Here is a 12,662-nt window from a genome sequence, read left to right as displayed (position 1 = left end):
TTCCAGAGCTTGGGAGCAGCAATGGCGAAAGCTCTGTCACCTCTAAGCTTCAGCCTTGTGTCAGGGACCGTCAACAGCAGCTGATCGGCTGATCTTAAGAATCGGGTGGGGCAGTAAGGCTGAAGGAGGTCGGAGAGATAGGTTGGCGCGAGGTTGTTTAGACATTTAAAAACAAATAAAAGGAGTTTAAAATTGATACGGTAACGCACAGGGAGCCAGTGAAGGGACGCTAAAATAGGGGTGATGTGCTCACGTCTGTGGGTCTGTGTTAGCAGACGAGCAGCAGAGTTCTGCACGAGCTGCAGGCGGGCGAGGGAGGCCTGGCTAATGCCAACATACAGGGCATTACAATAATCAAGACGAGTCGAGATAAAGGCGTGGATTAATTTCTCAAGATCATGTCTTGATAGAAGCGGTTTCACTTTCGCTATTTGGCGTAATTGATAAAAGCTTTTTTGAACGACGCTGCTGATTTGTTTTTCGAATTTAAAATCTGAGTCAAACTTTACCCCCAGGTTTGTGACAGAGTCGCTGAGATACGGGGTCAGAGTGCCGAGGTCAACGTTGGGGGAGGGAGAGCGACTTGGACCGAACAACATAACTTCAGTTTTATCTTCATTTAGGCTCAGGAAGTTAGCTGAAAGCCAGACTTTGATGTCGTGCAGGCAGTCAATAAGACGTTGAACCGTGTTATTTTGTGCCATGGGAAAATAAATCTGGCAATCATCGGCATAAAAATGAAATGCAATACTGTACTTCCTAAAAATAGAACCAAGGGGGAGAAGGTAAAGCGCAAATAAAATTGGGGCAAGGATTGAGCCCTGGGGGACCCCATGTGGTAAAGGAGCTGTGGACGACATAAAACTGTCTACTTTTACACAAAAACTCCTGTCGGTTAGGTACGACCGGAACCAGTTGAGGGCGGCGCCCTTAATGCCCACACAGTTCTCAAGACGAGTGATTAAGGTGGCGTGGAACGCAGCAGACAGATCTAAAAGCACCAGGACAACATATTTACCAGAATCAGTGGACAGGAGGATATCGTTAAAAACTTTTAGAAGCGCTGACTCTGTGCTGTGGAGGGCTTTAAAACCGGACTGGAACAGCTCAGTGATACCATTATCCTCTAAGAAGGGCAACAACTGACTGTAGACAACCTTCTCTAATATTTTGGAAATGTATGGAAGATTAGAGATAGGTCTGAAGTTAGAGAGGAGAGAGGGGTCGAGGCTGGGTTTTTTAAGCAGAGGTCGTACCACTGCATGTTTAAACTCTACTGGAACTATTCCAGAAGAGAGGCTACTATTGATAATGTTAAGGACACTTGATCCAATAGTAGCAAGTACCTCCTTAAACAGGCGAGGTGGGAGGGCATCTGCAGGAGAACCAGAGGGCTTCATATGACTAACTGTGTCACTTCAAAAAGAAAAGGACACCGGCTCAAACTGATGGAAAACAGAAGAGAAAAGCAGTAGTTGGCAGGTATGCGTTTACATATGGAAAATGGCGATAATCACCATTATGAATGATGACGTTATTAACGTCATCATTCATAACAGATGTCCTGATTGGTCACAAGGAACATATCGACCAATCAACTACGGCGTAATATAAACTACGTCTCGAATCTTGATTTAGGGTCGGGAAAAAAAACGGAAAAACGGGAGATAATTATTTTTTTCCCCCCTAGATTAAAAAAGACGGAATTCCGACTTTAGACGGAAAAATCACATGCCTGAGTAAACAAGTGTGAAAAACTTATTGGGGTGTTACCATTTAGTGGTCAATTGTACAGAATATGTACTGTACTGTGCAATCTACTAATAAAAGTTTCAATCAATCAAAAAAAGGACGTGTTTTAAATGTAGACAAAAATGACCCCTTTTAAATTGTGCCTTGAGAAAGTTCTCAGTTGTTTGCTATGAACTTGTCGTGTTCAAGTCACCTTTTGCATGTGGGACACCGGCAGTCGGGGTCTATGGGCTGGAAGTCTTTGGCGTACTGCTTCTGTTTCACCTGCAGGGACCCCCAGGGCACCAGCGCCGAGCCGAACCTCTGAGAGCAGACAGCCTTCAGGAAGTGTGATCGACATTTTGCGGAAGCTTGAGAGATCTTACGGCGGTCCGGGTGGGAAACACGCAGTCGAACATGTCGCATCCCAGAGCCACGCACACGACCAGATCCACAGCGTATCTGCAACACAGATCTCGGGTCAGTTTCAAAGAAGCCTAATCGCTTCAATCGCTCCCGTACCCGACGCCCATCAGGTAGCGAGGCTTTTCCCGAGGGAGGTGGTCCGTGCTGAGGGTCACCATCCTCCAGAAGTCGTCCTTCTCTTCGCCTCCGCTTAGACCTCCGATGGCAAAACCGGGGACGTCCCGCTTAGTCATCTCTGCGAGACATAGTTTGACTATTAACATTTATCATGCTCACTGTTTTACCAAGTCTCTCATGTTGAGTGGAGTTTTATTTTGACCATGTGCAACATCACATTTTACACATACCGTATTTTCCGCACTATAAGGCGCACCTAAAAACCACAAATTTTCTCAAAAGCTGACAGTGCGCCTTATAACCCGGTGCGCTTTATATATGGATAAATATTAAGATTCATTTTCATAAAGTTTCGGTCTCGCAACTACGGTAAACAGCCGCCATCTTTTTCCCCCGTAGAAGAGGAAGTGCTTCTTCTTCTACGCAAGCAACCGCCAAGGTAAGCACCCGCCCCCATAGAACAGGAAGCGCTTCTTCTTCTACTGTAAGCAACCACCCGCCCGCGTAGAAGAAGAAAAAGCGCGCGGATATTTCCGTACGTTTCATTTCCTTTGTGTGTTTACATCTGTAAAGACCACAAAATGGCTCCTACTAAGCGACAGGGATCCGGTTCATGAAAAGACGCAATCTCTCCATCCGCACACGGACTACTATTTCACAGCAACTGCCTAAAGACTTTCAAGAAAAGCTGGCTACTATCCGTGCATATTGTAAAAACAAGATAGCTGAAAAAAAGATCCGGCCAGAGAACATTATCAACATGGACGGACGAGGTTCCACTGACTTTTGATATTCCTGTGAACCGCACTGTGGATACAACGGGAGCACGTACGGTGAATATTCGCACCACAGGGAATGAGAAGTCATCCTTCACTGTGGTTCTAGCTTGCCATGCTAATGGCCAGAAACTTCCACCCATGGTGATATTCAAAAGGAAGACCTTGCCAAAAGAGACCTTTCCAGCCGGCGTCATCATAAAAGCTAACTCGAAGGGATGGATGGATGAAGAAAAGATGAGCGAGTGTTTAAGGTAAGTTTAAGTTTACGCGAAGAGGCCGGGTGGCTTTTTTCACGCAGCTCCGTCCATGTTGATATACGACTCCATGCGCGCCCACATCACGCTGGTTTTTAATATATTATTAAAGTTTGACTGACCTATCTGACTGTTTTTTTGACATTCCTTTAGCGCAGTTAGATGCGGCTTACAACACGGGGCGTCTTATAGGTGGACAAAGTTTTGAAATATGCCGTTCATTGAAGGCGCGGCTTATAACCCAGGGCGCCTTATGGTGCGGAAAATACGGGTATTTTCATTTCATGTCCGAAAAGGAGTAGGAAGAAGCAAAGACTTAATCCTACCCCTTTCCACTTCAGAGCAACTTCGCACTTTGGATGGACGAAGTGTTCATTGCAGCTTGCTCTCAAATTTGTCCTAAGAAGAAATAAGAATTAGTACCGTCAAGACAGGTTTTCCGAAGCCCGGCGTTCAGCCCACCCTGGATGATGGCAAAGAGGTTCTGTCTGTCTGGATTTTTATTGGCCGCTATGCAGCGATCCAACCAGCGGATGGACCTGTGCATGGCTTCCTCCACACGCGGCCCCGTCACCGTGCTGCTAACCACGTCGTCCAACTGCATCATGATGTCCGACCCTAGAAGAGAACATAGATAATTAAAGCTGCAAGCAGCGTTGGTCGGGCCCGCGTATTTCGCAGGTGCTAGTCCTAAGTGTCCCAATACTTTTGTCAAGTTTGAGTCCCAAGTGTCCCAATACTTTTGTCCAGTGTAAGTGTCCCAATACTTTTGTCCAGTTGCCCAATGCTTTTGTTCAACGGTAGTAGTAAGTGTCCCAATACTTTTGTCCAGTGGTAGTCCTAAGTGTCCCAATACTTTTGTCTACTTTTAGTCCGAATTGTCCCAATACTTTTGTCTAGTGTACCTACCTTGTCTGCATTGTGTGGGCACTAGAGATGCGCGGTTTGCGGGCACAACCGCGGAGTCCGCGGATTATCCGCGGATGAAATTCAAAAAAATTAGATTTTATCCGCGGGTCGGGTCGGGCGATTGAAATAAAAAAAAATTAGATTTTAAATAGATTCAGGCGGGTGGCAGTTAAACCAATTGGTAAATATATATACATAGTTAAATGTTGTTACCCACATACGAAAAACGAGCAGGCACCTGCAGCATATGCCACAACAGAAGAAAAAAAAAGAAAAGAGATGGACACTTTTACGGAGTCTCCGCCTCGCCGGGGTCCGGGACCGAGGCCCCTTCCCCCGAGAGGGCCCCACCGGGAGCCGTAGCTGAGGAGATCCGCGAGAAGGGCCCGACGCACGTCCAGGGTCACCACCGCGCCCACCGCACGACACCCCGCCTCGTCCGCCTTCGCCGCGGCCGGCGTCACGCGCAGCAGGTAAGCAGCTTACCTGCCCGCCACCCCCGTGGCCGGGGGCTCGTAACAGGGGTCACTCCGCGCGCTCCGCCCGCGCAGCTTACCTGCCCGCCACCCCTGTTGCCGGGGGCGCGTAACAGGGGTCACTCCGCGCGCAGTGCGCTCACGAAAGGGGTGGGGCTCACCCTGGTTGATATAGACAGCAGGACGGTGGCCATGGAAGTCGGAACCCGCTAAGGAGTGTTAAGTGGTTAAGATATATATATATATATATATATATATATATATATATATATATATATATATATAAAAGTTAAAAGTTAAAGTAAAGTTAAAGTACCAATGATTGTCACACACACACTAGGTGTGGCGAAATTATTCTCTGCATTTGACCCATCACCCTTGATCACCCCCTGGGAGGTGAGGGGAGCAGTGGGCAGCAGCGGTGGCCGCGCCCGGGAATCATTTTTGGTGATTTAACCCCCAATTCCAACCCTTGATGCTGAGTGCCAAGCAGGGAGGTAATGGCTCCCATTTTTATAGTCTTTGGTATGACTCGGCCGGGGTTTGAACCCACAACCTACCGATCTCAGGGCGGACACTCTAACCACTAGGCCACTGAGTAGGTATATATATAAGAAATACTTGACTTTCAGTGAATTCTAGCTATATATATATATATATATATATATATATATATATATATATATATATATATATACATACATACATATATATTTTATTATATATATATATATATATATATATATATATATATATATATATATATATATATATTCATTTATTTACACATATACACACACATAACACTCATCTACTCATTGAGTTAAGGGTTGAATTGTCCATCCTTGTTCTATTCTCTGTCACTATTTCAGAACACACACATTATACAAATATACATTATAAAATCAATAAGAAAACGGGAGCTCTAATTTGGGAGTCTGAATTAGGATCAGAAGTTCCTATATAAACATTGCGTACTCACGTCGCCATTTTGTATTGATTACTGCAGCTGTGCACTGGATTCATTCACAAATACAAACTACAACTCACAAACACTTTAGAGTTAGGCTCCACCATCAGAATGTGTACTTAAACTTATAAAGATCACATGGATATCATTCAGTGAGTTGATTCACCAAAACTAACCTGTTATACAGGAGGAAAAAGCACACAGGACGTTTCAATTGTTCACAGACTGGTCGCGCTCATCAGAATGACAAGACACTTCCGGTCTGCAGGTGATTGCATTCAATTGGGAAGAAACGCCCTACTGCCCCCTACTGACCAATGTGAATACTGATAAATGTGTAATGACAGCTCCAAAAACGAATTCAAACCACAAAATAAACTAAATAAATCAACACAAAAATGTGACACATTATGGGTGGGTCACATGTGCATGTACAACAGGCTGTCAACACGTCACTCAGGTCCGCATGGAGCTGGAGGGGGCGTGGCCCTCAGCTCCGCCCGAATTTCGGGAGATTTTCGGGAGAAAATTTGTCCCGGGAGGTTTTCGGGAGAGGCGCTGAATTTCGGGAGTCTCCCGGAAAATCCGGGAGGGTTGGCAAGTATGACCGGGAGACTAAACATACATACAGTGTCAGCCAGAGGGAAACAGCATTTGTGATTAAAGGGCTTTTTCATACTTTTTTACAAAAACCCGCCGACACTGATCGGCACATTTACACATGTAACTCTAATGACTACAACCTGTAAAGAAAACGGATAGACGGATGTTAAGACGGTCTTAATTTAAATCATTTGAACCTCACCAAGACTGTTTTGTATGCTGATGGACTTCTCGGGACTAAGAAGGATAGTTTCTCCGTCGTAGGGGGACTTAAACGTGACCCCTTCCTCCGTGACTTCGGACAGTTCGACGAGAGACACCATCTGGAAGCCTCCACTGTCCTTAAAGCAAAAAACACAACAACGTTAGAAACACAGAACTATCCGCAGGTAGCCGTTTCGTCTTTCAAAACGTACCGTTAAAAGGTTTCTTTTCCAGTTCATGAATCCATGCAAGCCGTTGGCCTTTTCAATCAAGTCAGGCCCCTGTGGATGCACAATGAAGACACTTTGAGGCATAACTGCTGTAACGATTATGTTGTTGTGATGCAAGCACGACAAGAGCTAGATGGAAAATCCCTCCAGCAACTCTACTATTCACTCATTTATCCTTACTTAAGTTACTGTGCAGAAGTTTGGGGAAATAATGATAAAACCAACGTACATCCCTTAACAATCTTACAAAAAGGGGCACTTAGAATTATCTATAATGCATACCTGCCAACTTTTGAAATCAGAAAAACCTAGTAGCCAAGGTCCAGGGGCCGCAGGGCCCGGTAGGTCCAGGACAAAGTCCTGGTGGGGGGTTCCTGCGCCCCCCGACGCAAAATGATTATTAGCATTCAGACAGGTTAAAATGTTGCTAAAACCATCACTTTTCTATCAGTCACAGTGACTTTTCAAAACAAAAATATTACAGCAAAAATCATATGGGTTGATTGACATGTTTATTCTGTAAGCTAACTTCAATAGTTTGAAATTATTTTGACAGTTAATGCCAGTTATCCTGTCAACCTTTCATAAGACTTCAATTTGTTAATTGAAAGTATAAACAGTATAAACAACTTTTACAGTAAACAAATGGTAAAACAGTACTAAACAATTCCATTAAAAAAAAAATTGGTGTCATTATTAACTTTCTGTCCAAGCTTGTATAATCTACTGCCTTGTTCAATTGTAAAAAATATTCTGTGCCTAAAATTCACATTTCTATCACAATTATCATACTGTAAACATGGTAAGCTAACTTCATTAAAATTAATAGTCCTGTCAATAGCATGGAATTACAATTCAAATGTAGTTTTTTTGTAAGCCTTTCAAAAGAATTCAAAATATGAAAAATGAATGCAAATTAATTGAAGCCATCAGACACTTGAAAAGTGGCACATCACATCTCTAATGTAATCATTTGAACTTTTCAACAGAAATAGCACTGCAAAAATATTAAGGACATACTTCTGTATTTTGGTAGTTATGCTGTCAACATTTAACAAGATTTCTTCAACTTGGACTTGAAAGCATAAATAGTATAAACACTTTTAACAGTATAACAGTACTAAACAATTCCAATAGATAACATTGGTGTCATTACCTTTTTGTTTGCTCAATTATTGCCTCCGTAAATAAAACTTCGGCATTTATCACATCCAAAGAATCTGTTTGGGCGACGAAAAACGTTGAAAGTTTTCCACTTGTACCGAAATCTGTTACCCATCGGAATTTGTAACTCCAGGGGGCGATGTTCCCATGGCGTTTGTTTGATGGTTAAACGGCAAGCCCAAAGAGGAGGAGAAGAACGCTTGCGTAAATGGCGTAAACTATCCTTAATGCTGAAACGTCAGTTGTCAGAATTTCAGCATTAATAAATGACACATATTCTGGAAATCAATGACTTACTTTCATTATAGTATGAGTCCATTGTTATTATTAATGCTGAAATTCTGACAACTGACGTTTCAGCATTAAGGATAGTTTACGCCATTTACGCAAACGTTCTTCTTCTCCTCCTCTTTGGGCTTGCCGTTTAACCATCAAACAAACGTCATGGGAACATCGCCCCCTGGAGTTACAAATTCCGATGGGTAACAGATTTCGGTACAACAACGGCATTAGACTTGTGTTTTTTTGTCCCAACGTGGTCTTTTACATCGCTAATTCCTCCGTGTCCGATCGAAAAATCTTGTCTGCACAAGGTGCAATTCGCCTAGTTTTCACCCTTTTTGGAACGGATAATTATTCCCGGATAGGCTTTTGAATATTCTTCACGGAATGACTGCAGTTTTCTTTTCGGTTTAAGACTCGTTTGCAATTTTTCTCCGGCTGATTCCATGATCGTTCGCTCGTTTGGAAACAATGGCAACTGGTGCCTCGTGCTTGGCAGCGGTGCTATAAATAGCCTCGCGCATGGCATTCGGAATGGCTCGATAGGAAGTTACGGGAAGCAGTGTCGATTGTCATTGTTGTTACGTGCTTTCGTGAATAAAACTTTAAAAAAAAAATTTTTTTTTAATTAATGAAAAAACGTATTTTTTATCACTGCAACCGTAGGTTGATGAAAACCGTACTAATTACGGGAAAACCGGAGTAGTTGGCAGGTATGCATAATGTGGGCTTCAAAGAGCACACTTTAGCACTTTAGCACAAGGAAAAGTTTTTGTGTCTCAGTCTGTGGGGTGAAAGTATGGAGCAGCCTGAGTGATGAACTCAAACACTCTTCAAACATTGAGCATTTTAAGAAATTGTACAAATGTAATATTTTGATTGGGTATAGTGAGGTCGAGGCTTATTATGAATGTGAGTATGAATGACTTATACGACTTACTTATGATTAAGGCTGAAACGACGCGTCGACGTAGTCGACGTCATCGGTTACATAAATACGTCGACGCCGTTTTTGTGCGTCGACGCGTCGCATATTTACGTCACACTACCGTCATGGCGGAGCGCAAAGCAGACGATGCGAGCGGTGCGAGCGAGGGGGAAAAAAGCACGCCAAAAGTCGTCAAAAGTGTGGGAGTATTTCAATAAACGGCCTAATAATGTTGTAGCGGTGAACAGCTGTCTCGTCAGCTGAAGCGCGAGCTCGCAACCGTGGCTGTTTAGCAACCAGCCGAACCCCACTTAATACAATTATATTTTATCTTAGAGCACATCCGCAACCCTATTCACCTAGGCAACCCCAGGAAATGTATATAATTCGGCATTATTTCGGCTAGTCGGCTTATATGATCAGAGCCGATCAGTTTACCGTATTTTCCGCACCATAAGCCGCCCTGGGTTATAAGCCGCGCCTTCAATGAACGGCATATTTCAAAACTTTGTCCACCTATAAGCCGCCCCGTGTTATAAGCCGCATCTAACTGCGCTAAAGGAATGTCAAAAAAACAGTCAGATAGGTCAGTCAAACTTTAATAATATATTAAAAACCAGCGTGATGTGGGCGCGCATGGAGTCGTATATCAACATGGACGGAGCTGCGTGAAAAAAGCCACCCGGCCTCTTCGCGTAAACTTAAACTTCCCTTAACCACTCGCTCATCTTTTCTTCATCCATCCCTTCGAGTTAGCTTTCATGATGACGCCGGCTGGAAAGGTCTCTTTTGGCAAGGTCTTCCTTTTGAATATCACCATGGGTGGAAGTTTCTGGCCATTAGCATGGCAAGCTAGAACCACAGTGAAGGATGACTTCTCATTCCCTGTGGTGCGAATATTCACCGTACGTGCTCCCGTTGTATCCACAGTGCGGTTCACAGGAATATCAAAAGTCAGTGGAACCTCGTCCATGTTGATAATGTTCTCTGGCCGGATCTTTTTTTCAGCTATCTTGTTTTTACAATATGCACGGAAAGTAGCCAGCTTTTCTTGAAAGTCTTTAGGCAGTTGCTGTGAAATAGTAATCCGTGTGCGGATGGAGAGATTGCATCTTTTCATGAACCGGATCCCTGTCGCTTAGTAGGAGCCATTTTGTGGTCTTTACAGATGTAAACACACAAAGGAAATGAAACGTAATATTCGCGCCCTTCTTCTTCTTCTACGCGGGCGGGTGGTTGCTTACAGTAGAAGAAGAAGCGCTTCCTGTTCTATGGGGGCGGGTGCTTACCTTGGCGGTTGCTTGCGTAGAAGAAGAAGCACTTCCTCTTCTACGGGGAAAAAAGATGGCGGCTGTTTACCGTAGTTGCGAGACCGAAACTTTATGAAAATGAATCTTAATATTAATCCATATATAAAGCGCACCGGGTTATAAGGCGCACTGTCAGCTTTTGAGAAAATTTGTGGTTTTTAGGTGCGCCTTATAGTGCGGAAAATACGGTACGTTCACGCGCAGGCATAACGCAGCGCGCTCCCGTCTCATCTGCTGGTGCGCGAGCCCGGTAATTAGACCGCTGTGTCAAATCAAGGAGTACAAAAGACGCCAGCGCAGAGTGGAAAAAGGTTTAGTTCATTACAGAAAACCCAGAGTTGTGCCAAAAGTGTACCAAAACCAAAAGCTGAACGGACAGCCGGTAAGATTGCACTTTACTTCTCTTTGTGGGTGTGGCGCACCTGTTGCGCTGGTGAGTTTTGGGGGGGGGGGGGTTGTGTGCATGTAGCGTGCTTAGTCTGGAGGCTAAATACACACGGTGTTTTGTGTAACTGTTGTTTAGTGTTGATATTCTTTGCTTAGTTTGATAAATGTTGGAGCAGTTTGCTTCATCAGGAGGGTGAAGTCGCTCAACTTCAAGTGTTGGATTTAACTGTGTTGGATCATTGGCTGCTGGTGAGGGCACAGAAAAAGGGGCATTTTTCTACCAGTAGACAGCGTTTAAGATTGAGTGTTTCACTGCTAAATTAATAATATATTTATATTGAATATGGATTTTAAATATGTATCTAAATAGGTGGTTAATTGGTTAGGTATTTATGTATTTGCATATTGGGTTTTCTGCTGAATTCATCTATTGTGTTTCTGGGTTTAAATGTATTTTATATGTATCTTGGTGCATTTATGTTGAGACAATTTATTTAAAATCTGTTTTAACTTAAAGGGAAAAGATGTGTCCATTACCTTGCACTTGTTTAATGGTTAAGAGTTTGATAGCCTAATTAATAATTGTAAATTATGGGATTGATAATTGATTGATTTTTTACAGCATGTTAATCTTGTGGTGTTTTGTCCTTAAAGGTTTTTCACCTACTAAAGAAGCTAAAGGCTACTAAAGGCTATTAAAGGCCACTAAAGACAGCTAATGACAGCTAAAGTCTACTAAAGTCTACTAACACTGCTAAAGACTGCTAAAAAGACTAAAGAAGAAAAAAGAAGCTGTTTCTTCGTTGGAAAAACTGTTGCAAACTAAAATAAAATAAAAGGAAAAAGTAACTACGGTCTGGTCTTTTGAGTGAAATCCAGAAGCCACATTCAGCATTGGTACATCCCTTCAAGTGTGGGATAAGCACAGCGAAAAAAGCAAAACACTTGACAGTTGGTGTATGCACACTGTGTCGAGCGGAAATGGCCTATCATAGCAGCACAACGGCTATGAAGGAACATTTGAAAAGAAAACACCCGACAGCGTTCTTGCCATCACCATCAACTAGTCAATCGTCCGCGTGAGTATACGTTGTCATCATTACACAAAAACATGAATGTGTCATTTGTATCTGCGTTGTAAATTCATAAACTAAAACACCGTTTCGCTCTGAGAGGCGCGTTTGGCGTGCCTGTTCAGTGTTTACAAAGACGCGCTCCTCTTTAACGCTAACGTTAATTAGTTGTGCAAATACCTTTTACAACATTAACAGTTACATATACTATGTACAAACCAACAATTAACTTTCACTTTAATCATACTATCATTGTTGTGTTATTAAGCAAAATAAGCAATACTTGTACTTTTGTTGAAATGTTTACACTGTTACAGAATATTTCGTTTTGCACTTTTTTGTATTGGATGTTTATCTTTATTTTTGCACATTTTAAAGCAAAATAAGCAATACTTTTACTTTTGAAATGCTTATACTATTGCAGAATATTAAGATTTGCACTGGATGTTTACTTTTATATTTGCACATTAAAAATCAAATAAGCTACTTTTAATTTTGTTAAATGTTAAAAGTTTTAAATGTTTACATTGTTACAGAATATTTTGTCATGTTGTTGTCAATGTTGACTGAGTGGCCATACTTAAATTTTTGTAAATAAGTCATGCCTTTTGAAAAAACTGGCCTAAATTTATTTTTTCATCTTCATTTTAAATAAAAAAATAATCGGTAAAAAGGAAAAATAATCTATAGATTAATCGATAGAAAAATAATCGTTAGCTGCAGCCTTATATTTGACAGGGCTTATTATGTTTAAAGCAAGAAGTTATCAATTGCCTGCAAATATTCAAGGTTTATTCAGAGAAAGGGATGTGGGGAAGA

At 42.4% G+C, this 12,662-nt stretch overlaps 1 protein-coding gene across 2 annotated transcripts in view; it reads right to left on the bottom strand.

The window, feature by feature from the left end:
• qtrt1 (queuine tRNA-ribosyltransferase 1) overlaps positions 1–12,662 on the bottom strand; it is a 42,142-nt gene that overhangs the window by 18,663 nt on the left and 10,817 nt on the right. For both annotated transcript variants that reach the window (XM_061982279.2, XM_061982277.2), the window contains exons 2-7: positions 6,682–6,750; positions 6,468–6,606; positions 3,731–3,925; positions 2,254–2,392; positions 2,118–2,193; positions 1,946–2,055 (exon numbers count right to left, since the gene is read on the bottom strand). In XM_061982279.2, the coding sequence (XP_061838263.1) occupies positions 1,946–2,055; positions 2,118–2,193; positions 2,254–2,392; positions 3,731–3,925; positions 6,468–6,606; positions 6,682–6,750 (728 nt within the window). The remainder of the gene's footprint in view (positions 1–1,945; positions 2,056–2,117; positions 2,194–2,253; positions 2,393–3,730; positions 3,926–6,467; positions 6,607–6,681; positions 6,751–12,662) is intronic.

The sequence above is a fragment of the Nerophis lumbriciformis genome, linkage group LG24, assembly GCF_033978685.3.
Source record: "Nerophis lumbriciformis linkage group LG24, RoL_Nlum_v2.1, whole genome shotgun sequence".
Taxonomy (NCBI): domain Eukaryota; kingdom Metazoa; phylum Chordata; class Actinopteri; order Syngnathiformes; family Syngnathidae; genus Nerophis; species Nerophis lumbriciformis.
The sequence above is the reverse complement of the archived record's forward strand: the minus strand, read 5'-3'. Positions and strand labels throughout refer to the sequence as shown.